Source organism: Piliocolobus tephrosceles, chromosome 3 (genome assembly GCF_002776525.5).
Source record: "Piliocolobus tephrosceles isolate RC106 chromosome 3, ASM277652v3, whole genome shotgun sequence".
Lineage (NCBI taxonomy): Eukaryota > Metazoa > Chordata > Mammalia > Primates > Cercopithecidae > Piliocolobus > Piliocolobus tephrosceles.
Window position 1 is genome coordinate 181,770,834 of NC_045436.1, and position 25,998 is coordinate 181,796,831.

The following is a 25,998-nucleotide window of genomic DNA, read 5'->3' on the forward strand; positions in this document are numbered from 1 at the left end:
AAAACCGTCAAACGCTGAGCCACTGCGAGGAGAGTGTGGAATGGGCATGGCGCTGTGGGTACTCACTGATGGTTATCTTCTCAGATAAAAACAACTCCAGCGTTTTATTAAAAATAATTTTTAGTCAAAACATTCAAACAGCAACCTCAGAAACTTGAACACATTTGAAAAAGTAACAACAGTCATTATAAATGAAAAGATACCAACCTGGGAGCACTGCATGGAATCTGTATCCCTCCAGAACAGTAAGAAACAAATTTAAATGCGGAGCAAGGCCTCCCCTTGGATGTACACATTGACTAAAAGGCCTAAAAGTGACTCAGTTGTTTTGCAAGCGAACGGTAAATACAGCTCGCGCTGCTGCCTCAACACTTGGGGAAAATTCCTCACGGCAACTCAGCACTGTGCTTCGCATCAGCCACAGAAAGGTGTTTTGGGTTTTTTTTTTTTTTTTTTTTTTTTAATAAGGCCCACTTCCTTTAACAAGTGAAACAACTAAAAAATAAACAAATGAAAGAAAAGGGGAAGACAGGAAGGGCGGGAAAGGAGACAAGGAGGGAGGAGAGAAGAGGAGAGACGCACTCCCATGCTCGGAGCCCCACGGCCACACAGGGTCCCTGCCCAGGTGCCATGGCCGCTCAGGAGCACAGAGGCTTCTCACCAACTGCATCAGGAAAACACCAGGACCACCTGGGGAAGATACAACTTTTTTCTTTAAATAAATCTATAAAGTAAAGCACTGTTAGAAGGGGAAAAGAAAGCCCCGCTTTATGTATTTGGTTGCCCAGGTTTTAAGAGCATCGAATCTAACTTCAGCTGAACTCCTAATGAACTAGTCATGCATAGATGAGTCTGCTTCAGCCTCTGTATCCTCCATTCCAGGGGCTTCTGGAAATGGGCCTCTTCTACAGTTTAAAGCAGAGCTGGGTGGACTGTTAGAGGTAGGTTACAGGAGGAGTAAAGACCGATCTTCAGAGGAGGTCTCAGCACCACGACATGGGAGCACCTCTCAGGGCAAACGGTAACTGAGCGGCATTACCGCTGAAACGAAGCACCCTTGCAGCGTCTGTCGCTGGTGCCTGCAGATGGCCTGCGCTGCACTTGGGTCATGCCGCACCCAGCAGGAGTCAGAAGATGACTCACCACTATGGCCGTCTACTCACATGCAACAGTCCATGCAGAGGGCAGCTGGGGGTGTGCATTCGGAGGCTTTGGGATAGAAAGCAGGGGAGTAACACTAAGGGCAGGGGACAAGGGTCAGCAGAGAACACGCCAGGGAGCCACGAGGGAAAACTGCTTAAGAAAACACTGAAGACTTAAAGAAGAAACTTTAGTGACTTGAAACCACTGGAGTCCACAACACTAAAATATGAGGTTTAGGACTGAAGTGTCTTTTTGTGCATGAAATATTAAGAGTCCCTGAATACAATTTGAATTAAATCAGAAGAGCTCCTATTTGTAGGTTAATACATGTACACTATTTTGTATTTCTGCTATATACGGAGATACACTGGAACTACTGCAGAGTCACATTACATCTTAAGCAGTTTCAAGTAGACAGTATTACCCGGATTTGAGTAATGCATTCAGTGGACTTAGGTTCAGACAAGAAAGTGAATAAGGAAGGTTCGCTTTACACCTGGGTCAGAAAGGCTGGATTCCCAAAGCCTCCGAAGCCCCAGCTACCCAACTTGCTCTACGTCATCTAACTATGAACAGTAAGGTAGGCACAGACCAAGCAGTTGGTAATACAGCTTGGCACGCAGACACCGGACGAGAGAGACTGCAGCAAGGGTTTCACGTGATCGTGTGTAATGTTCGTCCACACCTTAGTCTTCGACTTGGGACTGCTTCCATTCTGCCCCTCCTCGGAAGCTTCGTCGCCCCGGCCAGAGTTCAGCCATCTTGTCTTCTCCCGCTGCTGCTTCTGAAAACTGTGTCTGAGAGGGGAGCAAGTGCTCGAATCACCGTCACTAGCAAAGGAGTAACCTGTGACACTAGCAGGAACCTCCACATCGCTGTATTTTTTAGACTTCTCTCTCAGAGCAGGGTATCGATAAGGGTAGCCAGTTCTGTAGCCCTAGGGTCCAAGGAGAGTGAAAGACAGTCAATATTCCAGATCTCAAAACAGGGTTTCACTTTGGAAAATCATGTGGAAATATCCACAAAAGTTGAACACATGCATACCCTATGACTCAGCAATTCCACTCCTAATTTTATACCCAACAGAAGCAAACGTGTTCACCAAAAAGCCAGGTATTAAAATGTGAAGAGCAACCCTACTCCTCGTAAACCACAGTTGGAAACAACCCAAAGGTCCATCCATATAGGAGATGGATAGTGTACTGTCTCCATAAGATGGCCTACAGAGACACAATGTGCTCCAAACCAACCACGTGGACGACTCTCGTGAAGGCAAAGCTGAGTGAGAGAGACCAATCTGCAAAGAACATAGACCATGTAACTCCATTCATTAAAAGTGCAGAAGATGCAAAACAACCTTTGTTTTGGTTGTCCTGGGAGACAGGACAGTTGTCACCCCTGGGATGGGACAAGTGAACTGAAGGAGGTGCTGGGGGTGTTCTGAGGTGCTGCTACTGTTGCTCTTATTGACTGCTGGTTATACAGAGAGTTCGGTTTTTAAAAATCAACAAACTGAACACCTGCGGTAGGTGCACTCTCTTGCTTACATATTTCAGCAGAAAATTAAAGTTGAACACCCAAACAGGGCTTACTTGCTGCCAGCTACTGTGCAGGTTATACTCGTCAACCTACTTAATAGATTTTTACCTCTTAAGTCACAGTTTAAATACTGTGATAATCTTTAGGTAAGTAAGGTAAGTAAGTATACTCATGACAACTGGTTCTCAGCAAAATTACTTTACATCTGAATACAACAACATCCAAATTCACCTCCAGCTCTGCCTCGTGGCCATGTGTTCTGTGGTAAAAGACGGCCCCACTTACTTCACGCCTCTACTGGACCAACTCGTCTGCAGAGGCCTCCCACAGACAGCATCTCTAAGGCAAGGACGGTATCCTCTGCATGTCTCCCGGCCAGTGCTCAGCGCTTGTTGAATGTGACAGACCCCACAGTGGCCCCAGGCCCCTAGCTCCTGTCATCCCCTCCCACCGTGAGCACGGGTGAGATGTCTGACTTCTTCTAAGTAGTGGAATTCACAAAAGGTGACGATGGGCTGTATCACAGAAGAGTGTAGCGCCTGTCTTATAAGAGTCTCTCTCTCCACTGCTGGATCTGAAGAAGCAAAGCTGCCAAGAATGCTTCAGCCCTAAGAAAAGGAATTCTGTCCCCAGTCTAGAAGAGCCTGGATGTGGACCCTCTGAGTCAAGTCTCATAATGAGAACCAGCCCTAGCCAACACCCCGAATGCAGCCTTTATGAGACCCTAGGTTGAGTTCGCTGTGCCTGGACTCCTGCCCCATAGAAGCTGGGAAATAAATGGCTGCTGCTCGAAGTCGCCGGGTCTGTAGTGATTTGCTGCACAGCACAGACAGGTAATATAGGGGATGCTGAAGAGCTGTCTGCTAAACAACCTAACAGATTCGCACCTGAACCAAGTCACTCACAGCACCTTCACAATACATCACAAGAGAATTAGGACTTGGAAGGACTGCATGGGCCAGATATACATGAAACTTCAGTGGCCCATGCCCTGCTGGCGGTGGCACTCTAGAAACATACCTCTCAATTCAGAATTCTCTCTCCCCTCTGCTCTTTTTGGGGGGCCACCTTCATTACTAATCATTCTGTCAATATATTTTTTTAATTGTTTTTAATTTATTTTTTTTTTCAAGACAGAGTCTTACTCTGCTGCCCAGGATGGAATGCAGTGGCGCCATCTTGGCTCACTGCAACCGCCACCTCCCGGGTTCAAGCGATTCTCCTGCCTCAGCCTCCCAAGTCGCTGGGATTACAGGCACGTGCCACTATACCCAGCTAATTTTTTGCATTTTTAGTAGAGATGGAGTTTCACTGTGTTAGCTAGGATGGTCTCGATCTCCTGACCTGATGATCTGCCTGCCTCGGCCTCCCAAAGTGCTGGGATTACAGACATAAGCCACCATGCCTGGTCCCCCATAATTTTATTTACTTATTTTTTTTTTTTTTTGAGATGGAGTCTTCTTTGAGATGGAGTCTCACTCTGTCACCCAGGCTGGAGTGCTGTGGCTTGACCTTGGCTCACTGCAACCTCTGCCTCCCGGGTTCAAGCGATTCTTCTACCTCAGCCTCCTGAGTAGCTGGGATTACAGGCACCCTCCACCACACCTGGCTAATTTTTGTAAAGAAGGGGTTTCACCATGTTGGCCAGGCTGGTCTTGAACTCCTGGCCTCAGGTGATCCGCCTGCCTTGGCCTCCCAAAGTGCTGGGATGACAGGCATGAGCCACCATGCCTGGCCTACATTTTTTTAAAAAGGTAATAACAATCACTAATGGAGTTGTTTTGGGTTTTATTTTCATAATTATCCTCAGAAAGATAAGGTAAATGTCTGTACTGGCAATTTTCCCATTTCTGAGCATGCTTTGTTGAGGAATAATAAAAGATAATGACTCTGCCATAAAGACTACCTGCAGAAAAACACAGTTCTTATTAATTCAAGTTTCCTCCTGCTGAAAGAGCCAGGACTCAGTAATCTCCATAACTTCAGAATAAACCACCCAGGACTCATCAACATCATTTTTTCCTGACACCATATGGATTTTTCTTTATTCTTCCCCTTTAAATGCTGTTAAACCAAAATCAGAAGTAATACTCAGACCTCAGAACTACTACCTGGCTTGTAGTTAAAAATACGGATTTGGGTCAGGCACGGTAGTTTACACCCGTAATCCCAGCACTTTGGGAGGCTGAGGTGGGAGGACTGCTTGAGCCCAGGAGTTCAACACCAGCCTAGGCAACATAATGAGATCCTGTCTCTACCAAAAAAAGAAAGAAAGAAAAAAATATATATGGATTTGTTCCTTCTTTGAGAAACTGAAATTGTATCTTGACTTTTTTTTGTGGGGGGAACAATTTAGCATTTTTTTCTAACTGTAGAAGTTCCAATGAAATATATCTCTCTTTTTGAAATTTTTTTATTTTTTGTGGAGAGGAGTCTCGCTATGTTGTCCAGGCTGGTCTTAAGCTCCTGGTCTCCCACCTCAGCCTCCTGAAGTGCTGGGATCACAGGCGTGAGCCACTGTGCTCGGTTGCAATATACATTATAGTGTGGAAATTGGCAACTATTCTCTACTTAGTTATTAGCAAACAACATATATGCCAATCCCAATGCTACATGAGAACATGGACTATGATTAGTGATTCCTGTCTAGTTTATTTGTCATAAATTATATGGCCTTCTAATATTAAAACAATCTGTACACATTAAGGACACTGAATAAACATTCATCATGCTTTTTGTAATGAATGTTTTACTTATCAATCATTCATCCTTCTCTTCCTTCCCTACCAAATCAGAGTTTCTGCCTGATTTTGACCTTCCCCTCTAGGACGTGCTTTCAGCGCAGTCTCTGGTGGCTGCTGTGCATTCTGACCCCCTCTCCCCTCTTCCTTACACTGACTTTAAGTAGAAGAGCAGTGAAATGTTGCCGTATTTACCAGCAGGCAGGGGCTGTGTAACTGGTCCAACCCCAGCCCTCCTCACCTTGTGCAGCCATGCTGAATGACCTGGCTCCTGACACACACCTGGGCCATGGCTGTCCCACTCTCAAGCTTTCTCCAGCTGTGAGTTCCTGCAGCTTCACTACCCTGACTGGCCACCCAACTCTAAGTACTTCTTCAGCCTTCTTCGTGAGTTCTTGCTCCTCTTCCTACTTCCTTGACCAATCAGCACCCACCTCTGCCTGCAAGCTCTCATCATGCCTATGACTGCACAGATCACAGGGGCAGGGCTCATTTGGGACTCATTTGTCCATCTCTCTTATTAGGTCATAAACTCCTGAGGGCAAGAACTGTGTCCCGTTCATGACTCAATAGTAGACAGTCAATTAATGCAATCAATCTTACTGATTATATGAGCTTTGAAAAGTTATGCTAGACTCTGCCTTCTCTGTTCCTCTGTCACTGATTGAGTCTACTCCACTCCACTGATTGACTTTCACACCCAGGCAGAAAACCCTCAGTTTTTCCTTTCTAGCAGATAATATTCATCACAAGTGCAAAGAATTTCAGTAAGAACATTTAACATAGCCTGAATCAGACCAATGAATTCTCTTTATTCCAAACCTTCAGGCAAGTTAAACTTCCTGCCTCCTGAAGCCACCCATCTCATCTGTGATCTGTGATCCTGTCCAGTACTGGCTGGCAGCATACAAGGACACTGGCCCCTCTGAGGCCTTCTTTCCCCACACTGGCATGTCCTCACATCTACACCTCTTGAGGTCACGTGGTGTTAGGATGGACCACTGTGACCCCCATCGAAGAGGTCTGATGTGCAGCATGGAAGGGATCTGCTCCAGAGCCCTGTGTCTGATGATGTGGCTGTAGGACTGAGACCCCAAGTGCAGTGTTCTATACAGCTCTAGGAACTGAGTAATGATCCTGATAAAGTCAAGATGAACCTGAAAGGTGTACGTATGGTGCATGTTCCCATCTCCCCACTCCCGTTGTCTGCAGCTGTGCTGTGGCCTCTTCACGCTGTCATCCTCTTTTTTTCCCCCAGGCTTTCAAACTCAGGCTAAGATCCTACCTATTCTTTGAGATCATTTCCAAGGGCTACCTTCCACATAAAATTTTCTTTCCAGTCCTTGCAAAAGAATAAAATTCTTCACGGCAACCCTGTAACACAGAACACATCCTGCGTGTCCTCCTATCACAGTGTGGGCTCACTTTCCTTGTGTGCTAGAGGCCCCATGGGCCTGCCCTCTGGACTATGCCGGGTTCTGTCCCTGCAATAAGCAGCTCACGGGCTCCCACACCGTGGACAGGGAGTGGATACCCATGTAACACAGTCATCAGGCCCCAAACAGCCAGGACTTGCTGTTAACACAAAAGCCTAGGTACCTGACTGACCTATTAAGCGCCACCTCTCTCGCTTGCTTGTGGGACAGCGGGGACTGAGCTGATGCAGCTGGTCATCCAGCAGTCTACGCATTCTCTGTGCTCTCGTCCCCACTGAGTCCAAACACAAAGGTTATCTTTAAAAAATAAAACAGGCCGGGTGCGGTGGCTCACGCCTGTAATCCCAGCACTTTGGGAGGCCAAGACGGGCAGATCACGAGGTCAGGAGATCGAGACCATCCTGGCTAACACAGTGAAACCCCATCTCTACTAAAAAATACAAAAAAACTAGCCAGGTGAGGTGGCGGGCGCCTGTAGTCCCAGCTACTGGGGAGGCTGAGGCAGGAGAATGGCGTAAAAACCCAGGAGGCGGAGCTTGCAGTGAGCTGAGATCCGACCACTGCACTCCAGCCTGGGAGACAGAGCGAGACTCCATCTCAAAAAAAATAATAATAATAAAACAATAGGCCAGGTGCGGTGGCTCACGCCTGTAATCCCAGCACTTTGGGAGGCCAAGGTGGGTGGATCACGAGGTCAGCAGATCGAGACCATCCTGGCTAACACGGTGAAACCCCGTCTCTACTAAACATACAAAAAATTAGCCGGGCATGGTGACGGGCGGCTGTAGTCCCAGCAACTCAGCAGGCTGAGGCAGGAGAATGGCGTGAACCTGGGAGGCGGAGCTTGCAGTGAGCCGAGATCATGCCATTGCACTCCAGCCTGGGTGACAGAGCGAGACTCCTTCTCAAAAAAAACAACAAAAAAAAACAATACCAGGAACCCTTCACCTCTATATTTTATTGTAATTTACTGCTTCTTCATGACTTTGAGGGTGAAAATATTCAGATACTGCATAAAGACAGCAATCTCACTTGCTGTAAGAACACCAACAATGGTGCTTTTAGACATAAGGTTTATCATCAAGCAGTGGCACCACTCTTACCAGATTATCAAGCATCCGCATGAGGGCTTCAAATTCCTGCTCACCAATCTGCCACTTGGGAAGAGATCCAGTCCCTTCTCCTACAGGAGACCCTGGGGAACGGGACTTGGCTTTGTACTTCTCAGGATCCAGCAGGACTAAGTTGTCTGGTCCTCCTGCACTGGCCAGAGTTCGAACCTTTTCCAAAACACACACAGCATGGCTTGAGTTCCTTACTGAGATCAAAAGGGTCAGATGACTTGAATAAAATTGCAGGTTTCAAAAGAAACCAAATCTCTAGAGTGTAAGAATAGAAAATGTAGAATGCATAGTGATAGACTGATCACAAGCTTACTTTCAGATGTATTTCTTTAGCATGACAAAAATACTGGGCACCAAAGTTGGCAGAGAAATGAGAAAACACAGCACCTTTCAGGATCCTACAAAGGACTTGGGACCTCACTACGCCACAGACATAAGTCAAGAAGCAAAGGGGAGAACATGAACTAAGGGCTGACAGAGCAGAGGGGAACTCACAGCTGTAAGCTGCAGGCAACTCTCTGAGTCTCTACTTTTTTATGCCTGCTTTTTCAAAGGTACTGTGGGGGGTCACACGACATCACGTATGAGATGACACACGCTAAGAACTGATGCCAGGCCTGGTACACACCAGTACTCCATCAACGGTAGTGATGGACATATTTGAAAATTTAAAAATTAGAAATGAAAAGTCCAGTAATCCTTTGCCAACTTCAATCAGTGAAACAGCATTTGTCCTGATCAAGTCCCAAATGCATGAGCTTATCTTCGGCAAAGAGATTGCTCAAAGACTCCTCTCCTACTCAGTAAGTATCAAAAAATCTATGTGAACCCCAGACACATCTAAATAAACCGCAGAGTGATTGGAATGGCTGTCCCCTACCTGGATCTCACAGGCAACCACAAGGTTATGGATGTAATAGAAGGCCTCCTCAACGCTCTCTCCAACTGACACGAGCCCATGGTTCCGGAGAATAAGAACCTGAGGGGAAGCAGGAATGCTCTATGGAGCTGGGCAAGAAGACTGGTCCTTTGCTTTATTCTTCTTTCTGCCGTACTTTAAATACCAGATTAGACGCCTACTGACCTTGCTTTTAGGCCCCAGATTTTTCTGAATCAAAACTTTTTCCTCTTCATCAACCAGAATGCCATGGTAGTCATGATAAGCCACTTCTCCAAGGGAAAGTGCCTCTGGGGAGATTGGCAAGAGGCCACATTTCATCGCAGAGACCTAGAGACCAAATGGTCGCCATGAAGAAGGAAAGCCGGGGTTACACAATGACCAATGATATGGTAAATGCTTTCCTCGCAGAAATAAAATAGGAAGGGAAGTGTTTTTGTTCTCTTCTTGAAAACAAATCAATCTATGAACTTAAGACAAACTTGACTTCCAGTGCTAACAATTCACACTTAAAAACAAAATTATCCTTAAATTAGGAGAGCTTCAAAAGAAAATCCACATCTTTCTAGACTTTTTCCCACTGATTATAAGTGCTGTGTAAACCTGGATTTAATTATACAATGAGCACTGCATCTAGTGCAAGGAGCAGACCACAGACTCCTCTGAGGACTCAGCACATTTCAAAAGAAGGCTTCCCATCAGGTATGGTGGCTCACACCTGTAATTCCAACATTCAAGAGGCTAAGGCAGGTGGATCACCTGAGCCCGGAAGTTCGAGGTCAGCCTGGGCAACAAAGAGACCCCCATCTCTACAAATAATATTTTTTAAATTAGCCAGATGTGATGGCATGCATCTGTAGTCAAGAGGCTACTCAAGAGGCTGAAGCAGAAGGAATCCTGAACGCAGGAATTCAAAGCCAGCCTGGGCTACATATGAGACCCTCATCTCTTAAAAAAAAAAAAAAAAAAAAAGGAGGAGGTTTTCCAAGTGCTCTAAAGTTTTGTGTACTTTTTATCTTAGGTTGTAGATAACATTGAAACACCTAAAAATTAGATGAAAGCAAATTTATACAAGTTTGTATATATATAATTACATATATACAATTTATATACCAACAATTCCATACAGAAAAGTTCATCTAAAAAGATAATACCACATTTAACTCCTTCCACAGTATCAGCTCTCATACAAGAAATTTCTTTACCAAGCAAAATTATTTTGGTAATTTTAAAAACAGGCTGGGCACAGTGGCTCGTGCCCATAAATCCAGTAATTTGGGAGCCAAGGCGGGCAGATCACTTGAAGCCAGGAGTTCAAGACCAGCCTGGTCAACATGGTGAAACCCCATCTCTACCAAAAAATACAAACATTAGCCAAGTGAAGTGGCATGTGCCTGTAGTCCCAGCTACTCAGGAGACTGAGGTGGGAGAATCGTTTAGAACCCAGGAGGTGGAAGTTGCAGTGAGCCAAGATCGTGCCACTGCACTCCAGCCTGGGAGACAGAGTGAGATCCTGTCTCAAAAAAACAAACAAAAACACATTACATGATAGCTGTTCATAACCATACTGTCAAAAGTACCTTTAATACTTCTTAAAAATTCATAAACATTTTAGTGGCTGGAGTGACATGCATTCTTCCAGGAAAAAAAAAATCACATCATTCACACAATGATGTATCTATTAAACCACGATGTTGACATAAGAACCTTACGTTCAGAGTGAAACCAACCAGAGGTAATATTCATCCAAATAATCCAACACACATGACATTAAAACATCAAGATCAGGTTGGGTGTGGTGGTTCACGCCTGTAATCCCAGCACTTTGGGAGGCCAAGGTGGGCAGATCACTTAAGGTCTGGAGTTCGAGACCAGCCTGGTCAACATGATGAAACCCCATCTTGACTAAAACTACAAAAATCAGCCAGGCGTGGTGGTGTGCACCTGTAGTCCAAGCTACTTGGGAGGCTGAGGCAAGAGAATTGCTTGAACCCAAGGGGCAGAGGTTGCAGTGAGCTGAGAGTGCGTCACTGCACTTCAGCCTGCGTGACAGAGCAAGACTCCATCTCCAAAAAAAAAAAAACCCAAGATCAATTAAAATACAGCATTACTGAATCAATAAGGTCATCTGTTGTACAATAAACCCCAAAAGTCCTTACACAGAATTGGTGATAAAAAGCATATTTCTCAAGTACTGTGCTTTCACATGACTTTGAGCAGATAGCCTGCATATGCACTTTCATACGGAGAGGTCTGGGGCTTTGTCAGGGTGGCCCGTTCATACCAGAAGGGGCAAGAGGAGGGTTCCTGAGCAGCTTGGAAGCCAAGCCTCGTAACAGCCTGCACTGCCTGCGTCTCTTCCCCCGGCCGCTCCTTTTCTTCTCCCCGTCACAATCCAGCCTGGGTCCCGCTGGATGGCTGCGAGGAGCTGGACAGGTTGGTTTCTAGGCTTCAACCTCTCCCTTTCCCCAGCTCATCCTCACAGACTATCCTCATGTTCAAGTCTCCCGCACCCCAAAAACCCTTCCCTGAGCCCACAGCACCCTGAACCCACCACCCCAGCTTGCCCTCTCCTTCTTTTCCCATTTTTGTTCTCAAACAAGGTGCCTGCTTACTGCTGCCATTTTGCACTTCCCCACAGTCTTTGACACCCTGAAATCTTACCTCTCCCTCAAGTCTCTATAACTTTGTTTTGTTTACTATTATTTTACTTTTTTGAGACAAGGTCTTACTGTCACTCAGGCTAGAGTTCAGTGGCACAATCATAGCTCACTGAAACCTCAACCTCCTTGGTTCAAAAACCTTCCCACCTCAGCCTCCCAAGTAGCTGGGAGTACAGGCATGCATCACACCTAGTTAATTTTTAAATTTTTTTTGTACAGACGGGGTCTCACTATGTTACCCAGGCTGGTCTCCAACTCCTGGGGTCAGCAATCCTCCCACCTCAGCATCCCAAAGCCGTGTGACTACAGGCATGAGCCACCATGTCCAGCCATAATTTTCTAATTGTTAAATCTAATAGGCATTTTCAGACTTATTACATTTTTCAAAATTAAATGGGATATATGGATCCCTTACAAGGAAAAAAAAAACTATTTTAAGAAAGTCACACTTAGTGGTAAACCATTTCTTTTATATTCAACAAAAGTAGTTTTACTGACTATAAACAAGGAAGGGCAGGTCAGAGGAAATGTGCGGTGCCTTTCACTAAGCAGCTTTAAAACTGGAGGTGCTACCAGGGCAGCCACTCACCGCGGCCCCTGCTGGGGTGTGAATGTGCACAACGCACTTCACGTCCGGGCGTGCAGCATAAATTGCAGAGTGTAAGGTGAAGCCAGCTTGATTTACTCCCAGATTAGTGCTTCCACGATCCACTACATCTCCTTGTAGATTGATCTTAACCTGAAAATTAAAAACAAAACATTTAAATACCAAGAGGACTTCATTTTTCTTTCCTTTTTTTTGATATGGTCTGGCTCTGTCACCCAGGCTGGAGTGCAGTGGTGCAACCTCGGCTTACTGCATCCTCCACCTCCCAGGTTCCAACAATTCGCCCACCTCAGCCTCCCAGGTAGCTGGGACTACAGGTGTGCACCATCATGCCCGGCTAATTTTTGTATTTTTTTGTCGCGTTGGGGTATCGTCATGTTGGCCAGACTGGTCTCGAACTTCTGGACTCAAGCAATCCACCCGCATTGACCTCCCAAAGTACTGGAATTACAGGTGTGAGCCAATGTACCCCACCGCAAGAGGACTTCAAATTACCGTAACTAGAAACCACTGAAACCCAAGGCTACAATATTTGTAACTTCTCTCAAAGGTTTTTCTGTAACTGAACACATCACACAAAACACAGGCTTTCTTGTTTCTTGGGTTTTATATATTTAGCTGATCTGAAGATGTCAAATGACCTAATATGACCTGCACATACAAGCTGCCAAAGAGAAGGACATTCTTACCAAACTGGATGCAGTCACTTCACTGTAAAGAAGCCCAAAAGGTACAACGAGGAAGTGTTCCTGCTCAGAGTTCACTCTGGTCTGTGGGGAAAATGACTGAATTAGCGCAAAGATCCAAGTGAAAGTATTGGCACCTCTTTCAGGCTACAAACTCACAGGTTTGTTTAGAGTGAGCGATGCAGGGAAGTGTTCGTGAACAATGCCTGTCACGAAGCTAAGGGGTACTGGAAGCTTTCCATTATTCTATTGTACCAATTCATCACATATATAAAGTGCTTCTTGCTCACGTTCATGGTAACTGACTTTATACAGGAAAAAAACAGTTCCACACGAGCCTTCTGACAGGTCAATACATTACTGCTGGGTTACTCTATTGTACTTTCTGGTGGCTACCAGTGTCAAAGACAAAAAGGTCTCACCCTCAGGGATATAACAATGAAAACCAAAACTTACAATTTTTTTTTTTTTTTTTTGGAGACAGGGTCTCACTCTGCTGCCCAGGCTGGAGGGCAGTGGCGTGATCATGGCTCACTGCAACTTCTGCCTCCCAGGATCAAGTGATCCTCCCACCTCAGCCTCCCGAGTAGCTGGGACTACAAGTCCACAACACCATGACCGGTAATTTTTGTATTTTGTATAGAGACAGGGTTTCACCATGCTGGCCAGGCTGGTCTCAAAAACTCCTGGGCTCAATTGATCCGCCTGCCCTGGCCTCTCAAAGTGCTGGCATTATAGGCATGAGCCCCTGTGCCTGGCCAAAACTTACTTTTGAAAAGTCAAACAGAACGTCCTTTTTTTTTTCTCCTTGCTGCAGTAGACATTGACAAAATGAATTTTTAAAAATACTTAACACCTAGGCTGGGCACTGTGGCTCAAGCCTGTAATCCCAGCACTTTGGGAGGCGAAGACAGGTGGATCACTTGAGGCCAGGAGTTTGGGACCAGCCTGGTCAACATGGCAAAACCCCATGTCTACTAAAAAAAAATAAAATATACAACTTAGCCGCGTGTGGTGGCAGGTGCCTGCAGTCCTAGCCACTCAGGTGGCTGAGGCACGAGAATCACTTGGAACCCAAGAGGCAGAGGTTGCAGTGAGTCATGATCATGCCACTGCACTCTAGCCTGGGTGACAGATAAGACCCTATTTCAATAAAATAAAATAAAATAATAATTAAAACCAACCTGTAGGATGTTGAACAATCATTTTTTATTTTTATTTTTTTGAGATGGGGTCTCACTCTATTGCCCAGGCTGTAATGCAGTGGCACGATCATGCTCACTGCAGCCTCAACCTCCTGGCTCAAGCGATTCACACATCTCAGCCTCCTGAGTAGCTGGGACTACAGGCACAAGTCATTAAGCCTGGCTATTTTTTAAATTTTTATTTTGGTAGAGATGGGGTCTCACTAAGTTGCCCAGGCTGGTCTTGAACTCCTGAGCTCAAGCAATCCTCCTGCCTCAGCCTCTCAAAATGCTAGGATTAGAGATGTGAGCCACTGTGCCCAGCATAATCCATTTTTTAAGTCTCTACAACACCACATCCTCATTGCCTTCGTTGGTTTGTCTCTTCATACAGTATGTTCTTCTCTCCACAGTAATTCAGACTTGGTTTACACTATGCATCGAGCATATGCTAGGCACTAGGAATACAGCAGTAAAAAAGAAGAGACCTGCCCTCAAAAATATTCAATCTAGTTTTTATAATGATCTTGGTATAGGCTCAAAAGGCTTCCTAAAGATTAAGTTCAAACACATCTACTGCTGGGTTAAGGAACCCAGATCCTAACTGGGGTCAGATAGGTGGGGCTGAGTGTTTGTTGAAAAGGACTTAAGGTGTTTAGTCCAGCTTCCTAACCCACATAGTGATCTCTTCTGTAGTGGCCCAAATCGAAGTACACCCAGGGTCTGCTTGTTCTAGTTTCGGTGATGGGGATGCTCACTCCAGCCTCCCTCATTTCGTCATTCAGGAAAGAAATGGCCACCTACTCAATGAGAGCCCACTACGTCATGGGTGCTGAAGCACTATGACAAACAGCTGCTGGAGAGACTTAAGGATTAAAACGTTCTTTCTAGCACTGAGAAGAAATCTGTTTTCCTGTGTTTGTCACCACTGCCTCTAGTATATAACACAGAACAAAGTCTAACCCCCTTCTACAATCTAATTTTCAGGCATCTGAATCTATCCTGTCTCCCTTTATATGATCCTTAGGCTAAACTCACCTGATTGCCTTAATAGAGCATAACAGGGTTAAGAGCACAAAATCCAAAGTCAGATAAGATTTAGGTTCAAATCCTAGCTCTGCCAAGAACTGGCTATGGTGTTTTGGGCACCCTGTTTTCCTCATGACTAAGTGGGGGTGCAAAGAGCCTGTGTCAACAATAAAGCTTCCAATAAATGGCATCTCCCCATTATTACCATCATTAGTGGTAGTGGGAGCAGCAACAGTAAATCATTGCTGGGGTCATTTACATGGATGGTGAACTACAACACCCAGTCTATATAAATCTCTATGACCCACTTCTTTGCAAAGTTGAGTCAGCCTTGCTTTCTATTTCCTAAAGTCAGCTCCTTTATTCTTTTTTTTTTTTTTTTCCTGTTTTTGAGACAAAGCTCATTCTCTCGCCTGGAGTGCAGGGGCATGTTATCAGCTCACTGTAACCTTTGCCTTCCGGGTTCAAGTGATTCTCCTGCCTCAGCCTCTGAGTAGCTGGGATTACAGGCACACCATGCCCAGCTAATTTCTGTATTTTTAGTAGAAACAGGGTTTCACCACGTCGGCCAGGCTGGTCTCAAACTCATGGCCTCAAGTGATGTGTCCACTTTTTCTGGCCTCCAAAAATGCTAGGATTACAGGCGTGAGCCACTGTGCCCAGCCTCCTTTATCTTAAAAAGCATGCGGACTTTTTTCTTTTTTCTTTTTTGCTTAAATAGAGACAGGGTTTCACTATGTTGCCCAAGCTGGTCCCAAACTTTTGACCTCAAATGATCCTCCTGCCTTGGCCTCCCAAAGTGCTGAGATTACAGGCAGCAGTCACTGCACCTGGCCCATGCTGACCTTTTAAACTATTTAACACAAAAGTAAGCAGCTGTCTTAATTCCTAAGTTCAGTCAAAAAAAACATAAAACAAGGGATCTGTGTATATACTGGTTGGAATGAAGAAAAATACGGAAGAAAATAAGAAAAGATTAAGTTTCAGATTTTTTTTTTTTTTTGCTTATTTTAAAAGCCTTTATTTTGAAAACACACATACAAGGGTATTTAGAAGATAAAAGACAATGTAAGTGTAAGTCAAACATCCACGTATCTATCAATTAGCTTAAGAAATACAGTAATTCTAGTAGCCAGGCACGGTGGCTCACGCCTGTAATCCCAGCACTTTGGGAGACCGAGAAGGGTGGATCACGTGGTCAGGAGATGGAGACCATCCTGGCTAACACGGTGAAACCCCGTCTCTACTAAAAAATACAAAAAAAATTAGCCGGGCGAGGTGGCGGGCGCCTGTAGTCCCAGCTACTCGGGAGGTTGAGGCAGGAGAATGGTGTGAACCTGGCAGACAGAGCTTGCAGACAGCCGAGATCGCGCCACTGCACTCCAGCCTGGGTGACAGAGCAAGACTCCGTCTCAAAAAAAAAAAAAAAAAAAAGAAAAGAAAAGGAAAGAAATATAATAATTCTAGTTATCTCTGAAGCTGTTTCTCTTCCCTCATAACCCAAAAGTAACCACTATTCAGAATTATGTATTAAGCATTCCCTTTTTTCTTTACAGTTTTCCCAGTCATCCCTAAGCAATTTATTGTTTAATTTTTACCTGCTTATTAACTTTACATAATTGAAATCATACTGTTTTTCACTGACTTTTTCTCAACATTATTTTTGTGATTCCTCCAGATTATGACCAACATGACTATAATTCATTTTCACTGCTGTATAGTATCCACTCAATGAATACACTACAATTTATGAATCTATTCTTCCATAAGTGGATGTGGTTTCAGTCGTTGCTATTAAAAACTATGCTGCCATAAACATTCTTATACCTGTCTCCTACTGTACGTATTCAAGTTTCTCTAGCATAATAAACTAGGAAGTAACACCAAGTTATTTTCCAAAGAGCCCAATTGAAGATACAGTCCTCCAGTAGTAAGTACATGATAGTTCTGTGCATCTACAACCATCTTTTTTTTTTTTTTTTTTTTGAGACAAGAGTCTTGCTTTGTCGCCCAGGCTGGAGTGCAGTGGCCAGATCTCAGCTCACTGCAAGCTCCGCCTCCCGGGTTTACGCCATTCTCCTGCCTCAGCCTCCCGAGTAGCTGGGACTACAGGGACCCGCCACCTCGCCCGGCTAGTTTTCTGTATTTTTTAGTAGAGACAGGGTTTCACCGTGTTAGCCAGGATGGTCTCCATCTCCTGACCACGTGATCCACCCTCCTCCGTCTCCCAAAGTGCTGGGATTATAGGCGTGAGCCACCGCGCCCAGCCGATCTTTTTTAAAAATTAAAATCTGATGTCTGGGACCAGGCGCGGTAGCTGACGCCTGTAATCCCAGCGCTTTGGGAGGCCGAGGCAGGCAGATCACGAGGTCAGGAGTTCGAGACCAGCCTGCCCCATATGGTGAAACCCTGTCTCTACTAAAAATACAAAAATTAGTGGGGTGTGATGGCACGTGCCTGTAGTGCCAGCTACTCGGGAAGCTGAAGCAGGAGAATCGCCTGAACCTGGGAGGTGGAGACTACAGGGAGCAGAGATCATGCCACTGACTCCAGCCTGGGTGACAGAATGAGACTCTGTCTCAAAAAAAAAAAAAAAGAAAAAAATCTGGTATCTATGCCATTTGTGATATGAATTTATAATGTCCTGGTTACTAAATGATTTCGGTAACTTTTCATATTTTTATAAGGCATTCTTAGCTCCCCTTCTGTGAAACTCCTTTCTTGCCTTTTGTCCATTTTATACTGGTTTGTCTTTTTCTTACTGACAGTTATCTATTCCAGATATGATTTCTATTTTTTTTTTTTTTTTGGTGTTTTGAGATGGAGTCTCACTCTGCCGCCCAGGCTGGAGTGCAGTGGCACGATTTCAGCTCACTGCACCCTACACCTCCCAAGTTCAAGTGATTCCTGTCTCAGCCTCCGAGTAGCTGGGATTACAGGCGCACGCCACCATGCCTGGCTAATTTTGTATTTTTAGCAGAGACGGAGTTTCACACGTTGGCCACATTAGTCTCAAACTCCTGGCCTTAAGTGATGTGCCCAACTTGGTCTCCCAAAGTGTAGAGATTACAGGCGTGAGCCACTGCACCCAGCCCCAGCTACACGTGAGACAAACCTTCCAGGTTGCAGCTTTTATTATTACTGTCTTTATGGTATCTTTTATTTTTTTTTTTATTTTTATTTTTTTGAGACAGGGTCTCACTCTGCTGCCCAGGCTGGAGTGTAGTGGCGCAATCTCAGCTCGTTACAACCTCTGCCTCTAGGGTTCAAGCGATTCTCCTGTCTCAGCCTCCCCAGCAGCTGGGACTACAAGCATGCCGCCATGCCTAGCTAATTTTTTTTGTATTTTTTGGTAGAGACAGGTTTTCATCATGTTGGCCAGGCTGGTCTCAAACTCCTAACGTCTGGTGATCCACCCACCTCAGCCTCCCAAAATGCTGGGATTACAGGCGTGAGCCACCACACCTGGCCTATGTTATCTTTTAATAAGGAAAAATTTTGTTTACTTTAAATGTAGACAAATTTAACCATCTTTTCTTTTATGACAAGTGATTTTTGTATCACAAGACATCTTTCCTTAGGCCAGAGGTTCAAGGCCAGTGGTTTTCACCTATATTAGTCCTAAAATTGTTAAAGTATTACGTTTCACATTTAATCTTTAATTCACTGGGATTGCTTTGTAATTATGTATAGTATAGAAGTCTCATATAATTATTTCCACTTGTGACTTTTCTACCCAAGCGTCCCAACACCCGTCATTGCCAAGTTCGTCCCCCATTCCGCTGAGCTGCAATGCCGACCCCGGCATTTCTGTTTCAATGCATGCAATTCGGTCCCACTGATCCATCTGCATCTTCCTTTGCCCAAAGGACACTATATTAATTACCACCACTTTATATTAAGTTTGACATCTGGTAGGAAAAATCTCCTTGCCGAGCTGTTCTTCAGGAGTGTCTTAGCAATTTTTGTTTTTCCCCCAAGACGGAGTCTTACTCTGTTGCCCAGGCTGGAATACAGTGGCACGATCTTGGCTCACTGTAAGCTCCGCCTCCCGGGTTCACACCATTCTGCTGCCTCAGCCTCCCAAGCAGCTGGGACTACAGGCGCCCGCCACCACGCCTAATTTTTTGTATTTTTAGTAGAGATAGGGTTTCACTGAGTTAGCGAGCATGGTCTCGATCTCCTGACCTTAAGTGATCCACCCACCTTGGCCTCCCAAAGTGCTGGGATTATAGGCGTAAGCCACTGTACCCGGCCGAGTGTCTTAGCTATTCTTGGCCTTCTGCTCTTCCATCTTAACTTTAGAAGCATGCTGTCAGGTTCCACATTTTAAAAATATTACAGAGCTGTTTTTTTGGTCAGTCATTTCTCTTTTGTCTATATATATATATATATATATATATGCACATATTTCATATAGCTGTAAACAGTATACATTTCATATTTTCTCATTTCTAATACCTTTCATTTTTCATGTTTCACTTGTTCTACATAATTTTGTAACTGTTTTTCATAGTATACAACATTTTCTCAAATTGATATTGAATAACTGAGCCATTTCCTATCTACTTCTGAATACTTAAGGATTCTTAAAATATTTCATTATTGGCTGGGTGCAGTGGCTCACGCCTATAACTCTAGCACTTTGGGAGGCCAAGGTGAGTGGATCACTTGAGGTCAGGAGTTCAAAACCAGCTTGGCCAACATGGTGAAACGCTGTCTCTAGTAAATATACAAAAAAATTAGCCGGGTGTGGTGGCAGGTGCCTGTAATCCCTGCTACTTGGTATCCCGAGACAGGAGAACTGCTTGAACCCAGGAGGCGGAGGTTGCAGTGAGCCAAGATCATGCCACAGCACTCCAGCCTGGGCCACAGAGCGAGACTCTGCCTAAAATAATAATAATAATAATAATTTCATTATTACAAATAATGCTGGGCTGGGCACAGTAGCTCACACCTGTAATCCCAGCACTTTGGGAGGCCGAGGCAGGCAGATCACTTGAGGCCAGGAGTTTGAGACCAGCCTGGCCAACATGACGAAACCCTGTCTCTACTAAAAATACAAAAATTAGCCAGTGGCATGGTGGTGTACACCTCCACATGGTGGCACATGCCTGTTCCAGCTACTTGGGAGGCTGAGGCAGGAGGATCACTTGAACCAAGGCAGTGGAGGTTGCAATGAGCCGAGATTCCACCACTGCACTCCAGTCTGGGTGACAGAGAGACCCTGTCTCAAAAACAGTAATAATAATGCTGTAATTAATATAATAATGTTTCCCTCTCTACTTATTTTAACATTTATTTCCAACTGTAAGCTTAACAGATCTATTAATACATATTTTAATTTTACAGGCTTAAAACATTCAATTCTCTGAATCTAAAGCAAAAAGGAGAAAGTGCAAAATTACAAACATCGAGTAAAAATAGAGGACATTTTGAAGTCAGTTTCCTTTGCAGTGGTCCCTCCCCGTCAGACCAGCACTGCTCTCCGTGTGTGTGTCTCTTCCCACACATGTACTGCCCCTTCTCTGTGTACGAAGAATGAGACTCTCCTGTTGCAGACCAACACAGTACCCAATTCAGTACCTCCAGAGGAGACCACTATCACATCCCTGAAGCACAGGGCACTGGTCACAAAGGTGGGTCCAGACCATCACCTCGGTGCTTAGCATTCTCTGGAATCCAGAATGGAGTTGAACGAGCACCAGCCAGGTTCTGCAGGTGTGAAGCCTTGAAGGTATTCCACTGACATCAGGACGGACAGGCCAAGCCATCAGCTAAGAGCCACCAAGAGAGGAAGCCCAGTACACTGTGCTAACTGGGCCACCCGGTCTTGTCCCCCTTCCCCCAGTCCCCACAAACACTTCTCCAAATCCAATGCAATCTTAAAACAAAGATCTGCTTCAGACAATCATCTCCAATCTTCTAACACCTACTAGCAAATTTAAATCCCTTTAGCAGAAAATCCCTATGACCCTCTTTAAAGGGCAGAATGACCTGCTGTCACTTTTTGTTGATACTGTTAGTATTTGCTTTTCTGTTAAGCATCTGTACCATACCTAGATTGTAAATAAGAAATGGATGCCATAATAGTAAAACAAAATAAACCAACACCTTTCTTCCTTAAGGATTCTCTAGTTCTAGTTTATAAGACACAGGAAACATTTTAGGTAACTTCATTTCTATTTGGTATTAAGCCCCATGGTGATAATTTACAGAAGAGTAAACACTTATGTTTTAATTTTGCCAATTCTTAAACAATTAAAGGAGGAGAAAACAAACAATTTAACCAATTCAAACTTACTTAATCAGCGTTCAAAATAGGACTAGGCAAACAGCATTTTAAAACCTGCAAAGAATGTGAAGCTGTTATTACAGCTAGGGATTACATTTCCTATCACAGCTGTAACATTTTCATGGCACTAATCTTCAGGCAACCATTTAGCATTAAATCTCCACTAGAGCATTCTGTCAAGTATAATTAGATGACAGAGGCCAGCAATTTCCCTGTAGCTACCAGGAAGGGAGCTGGCATTTGTGCTAGGCTAACTGGACCCACACATCAAATGTCAAAAGGTCCCAGCAAGCTCTTGTTCACAATCTTACTGAAGTCACTTCAGTTGAGCAGGGGGTTTCATTCAGTTTTTCACCTGACATAGGTTTACTGCATGCCTACTCTGTGCCATGGGCCCTGGGGCCACAGCAGAGACCACAACAGAGGCTCTCCCTGTGGAATTTATATTCCTGTGGGCAGAGAGGGACAGTTACAGCTAAACATACAGAATGGATGGGGGTAACTGCTACAGGGAATAAAGCAGCAGTGACATTCTACACAGAGTGAGCGTGCTGCACACAAGAGCACGACATGGTAAGGCTTGCATTTTGAAAAGTTCATTTAAGCGGAAACAAGAACAGATGGATGGAAGCCAACTCAGTCTCTCTGGCAGAGACCAATATCAAGTCCCAGAGGCACAACACACTAACCACAAGGTGAGCTCCAGACCATCACCTCAGGAGGCTTAGCATTCCTCTGAGTCCAGAATGGAGCTTAACAAAGCACTGCTAGTTATGAGTCCACGTGTGGAAAAATCTACGTGCGTGTGAGTACGGAGGAAATGCTTCAGCAAACTCAACAGCGCACACACTGCTTGCCTCGAGGGATGCAAGTATTGGTGAAATTAGGCATCTGTATAAGGTACACTTGATACAAACAGCAGGCACTGTACTAACAACTTAAAATATCCTTTAAAAGAAGTGACATGAAAACAAACAGAAGACTGGAACAAGTTTCAAAACCAAAGGAAGGAAGCAGTTCAAAGGAAGAAGCGATCTCTACCAACGAGTGAAGGAACAGAAGAACCCTGGCAATGCACTGGGAATCTAAGAAGGCAGGAAGGGTGGAATTCCAAGTCAGGGGAGCAAAGTCTGGCCACAGGCAGAAGGCAGGATATTGTAACAGGTGGTCAAGTGTACAGAATGGCTACAAATGTCAGTAAGGGTACCCACTTTTTCTGTGACATGATGAGGTCATTTGGTGGAAGAAAGAGGTCAGGAGTCTCAAAGATAGTGGAGAAGGCTTGAATGCTAGTGAGGTTGGAAGACAGATGAGTTCTGGTTGCCAGGCTGTCCTGGGTCCATTTGAGATTTGGGTGGATCTATGGAGAAAGGCACTAGGCACTGCTGGGAGGGCTTCCACAGCAGGATTTGGCTGCTCAGAAGCTGGGGGGGATAGCACCGGATTGGCAGAGTATGACTGAAATGAGGGACCAGGAAATACAAGATGGACAGAGTAGGGAGTGAACAATAGGCTAATGGATTGGGATGAAAAAGTGACCGTCCACAAGGGAAGGACTCATGTTGTCCACTGATAAAACCCCAGTTAGAACAGCACTTGGTCCAGAGAAAGCAGATACCCAGAATGAAGGAAAAGAGATCCTAATAATGTTGAAAAATAGTTAAAACTGGAATAGCTGAAGAAATAAGTTTGAGAGATGGAAGGCTTTGGTCAGACTCAGAAAGAAAACATCATCATTCTTAGCTTTTTAAGCATAAAAATAATTTTAGAAACTGTGTATAATCTGGTAAACACTTAGTTGTTTTATTAGGTTAGCATGCAAGAAAGAAATTTTCAAGAACTGCTATTCCTGTAACTTTTAACCCAAACTGGCTGATTTTCAGGTTATCAGACTCTGTAGTCAGGAATCAGAAGAGGTATTCCTAGACTTACTGAAGCTCAGCCTGCTTTCCTCTTCTCCTAAATGGAAAGAGATGATGCCAGACACAAAATATTTCATTTATCTTTCAGTTACTACCCCATTTAATACTCACTGTGATATGATTGTAGATAAGCTGAGACCACCCAAAGAGATCTGCTAGTCTATAAAACGCTGCCAATTTACACCGCAACAACTTCTCTCCTTTGTCATACGCAATCGAATCAGATCCTCTAAGATCGTTCACAGGAGTCACCATACCAAGACCTGAAATACAGAAAAACAAAACTCAGCCAGGTGCAATGGTATACGCCTCTAGTCCTAGTTACTCAGGCTAAGGCAGGAGGATCACCTGAAGCCATCCATGAGTTTGAGGCTGTAGTGCTTATGTTCGCAGCTGTGAACAGCCAAGGCAACAAAGCCAGACTTATCAAAAAGCCTCAAAGATTAACATTTCTTATCAAATGTAAATCAAATACTAATGGTTCTGAGATATTTATCTTCCACATTAGGCAATAAAGTCTTGACAACTTCAAAGACACTTTCTTTTTTTTTTTTTTTTTGAGACGGAGTCTCGCTCTGTCGCCCGGGCTGGAGTGCAGTGGCCGGATCTCAGCTCACTGCAAGCTCCGCCTCCTGGGTTTACGCCATTCTCCTGCCTCAGCCTCCGGAGTAGCTGGGACTACAGGCGCCAGCCACCTCGCCCAGCTAGCTTTTTGTATTTTTTAGTAGAGACGGGGTTTCACCGTGTTAGCCAGGATGGTCTCGAACTCCTGACCTCGTGATCCGCCCGTCTCGGCCTCCCAAAGTGCTGGGATTACAGGCTTGAGCCACCGCGCCCGGCCAAAAGACACTTTCATAATGACTGTTTTCCAATACTAACACAATTAAGTTAGAAATCAATAACAAAAAGATAGCCAAATTTGTGGGGTGCAGTAAAGAGTGCTTAAAAGGAAATTTACAGCATTAAACGTATACAGTAGAGAAAAGTGTTTTTAAGGCTTTTTGATTAAAGCAAAAGTTGAATCTTTGAGAAGATTAAAAATAAAATACAAATAATAAAATAAGATAAACCTCTAGCCAGACTTAACAAAAGACAGGAGATAGAAACAACCAATATGGGCCGGCCACGGTGGCTCACGCCTATAATCCCAGCACTTTGGGAGGCCGAGGTGGATGGATCACAAGGTCAGGAGATCGAGACCATCCTGGCTAACAGGGTGAAACATCGTCTCTACTAAAAATAAATACAAAAAATTAGCCGGGCGTGGTGGCGGGCACCTGTACTCCCAGCTACTCGGGAGGCTGTGGCAGGAGAATGGCGTGAACTCAGGAAGCGGAGTTTGCAGTGAGCGAGATCGCGCCACTGCACTCCAGCCTGAGAGACAGAGCAAGACTCCATCTCAAAAAATAAAATAAAATAAAATAACCAATATGAAGAAGTGGAGAGAGGACATACTACCCATCCTACAGACATTAAAAAAATAATAAAGGGATTACACAAACAACTATACCAGCAAATTATTTAACTTAGATGAAACAGACAAATTCTTTCAAAGATAAAAGCTACCAAAGTTCACTCCAGAAGAAACAGATATCCTGAATAGCTATGAAGCAAAACTTACAGTTAAAAACATCCCCACAAAGAAAACTCTAGATCCAGATGACTTCACTGTCAATTCTGCAAAACCTTTAAGGAAGGAAGAATACCAATTCTACATAAACTCTTTCAGAACACCTTCCAACTTATTCTTTTTTTTTTTTTTTTGAGACAGAGTCTCGCTCTGTGCCCAGGCTGGAGTGCAGTGGTGCGATCTTGGCTCACTGCAAGCTCCACCTCCCAGGTTCACGCCATTCTCCTGCCTCAGCCTCCTGAGTAGCTGGGACTACAGGTGCCTGCCACCATGTCCGGCTAATTTTTGTATTTTTAGTAGAGACGGGGTTTCACCATAGCCAGGATGGTCTCGATCTCCCGACCTTGTGATCCGCCCACCTCAGTCTCCCAAAGTGCTGGGATTACAGGCATGAGCCACTGTGCCCGGCCACTTTCCAACTTATTCTATGAAGCCCAGTGTTACTTTGATAGCAAAACCACACAGAGATATTACAAGAAAAAACAGACCAATATCTCTTATGAATAGACACTAAAAAGTTCTTCATGAAATTTTAGCAAATAATACAGTAATATTTAAAAAAGCACACACCCACATCACAACCAACAGGCTTTATCTCAAGGATGCAAGGTTAGTTCAGCATTCAAAAACCAATAAACACTGGCCAGATGCTGTGGCTCACACCTGTTATCCCAGGACTTTGAGAGGCTGAGGCAGGAGGATCACCTAAGGCCAGGAGTCTGACACCAGCCTGGGCAACAAAGCGAGAGAAAAAAAATAAAGGAAAGAAAAAAAGGAAGGAAGGAAGGGCCGGGCGCGGTGGTTCACACCTATAATCCAGCACCTTGGGAGGCCGAGACAGGCAGATCACGAGCTCAGGAGATCAAGACCATCCTGGCTAACATGGTGAGACCCCCGTGTCTCCACTAAAATTACAAAGTAATTAGCTGGGCGGGGTGGCAGGCGCCTGAAGTCCCAGCTACTCAGGAGGCTGAGGCAGCAGAATGGCATAAACTTGGGAGGCAGAGCTTGCAGTGAGCCGAGATCACGCCACTGCACTCCAGTCTGGGTGACAGAGGGAGACTCTATCTCAAAAAAAAAAAAAAAAAAAAAAAGGGAGGG

At 44.6% G+C, this 25,998-nt stretch overlaps 1 protein-coding gene across 11 annotated transcripts in view; it reads right to left on the bottom strand.

The window, feature by feature from the left end:
* Positions 1-25,998, bottom strand: part of ADD1 (adducin 1) — an 86,790-nt gene that overhangs the window by 22,875 nt on the left and 37,917 nt on the right. For 6 of the 11 annotated variants that reach the window (XM_023206808.1, XM_023206805.2, XM_023206807.1 and 3 more), the window contains exons 4-10: positions 23,379-23,530; positions 12,841-12,921; positions 12,134-12,283; positions 9,068-9,211; positions 8,864-8,962; positions 7,963-8,139; positions 1,736-2,080 (exon numbers count right to left, since the gene is read on the bottom strand). In XM_023206808.1, coding sequence (XP_023062576.1) covers positions 1,736-2,080; positions 7,963-8,139; positions 8,864-8,962; positions 9,068-9,211; positions 12,134-12,283; positions 12,841-12,921; positions 23,379-23,530 — 1,148 coding nt within the window. The remainder of the gene's footprint in view (positions 1-1,735; positions 2,081-7,962; positions 8,140-8,863; positions 8,963-9,067; positions 9,212-12,133; positions 12,284-12,840; positions 12,922-23,378; positions 23,531-25,998) is intronic. The other 5 variants (XM_023206810.2, XM_023206809.2, XM_023206815.2 and 2 more) reach the window with 1 other exon arrangement.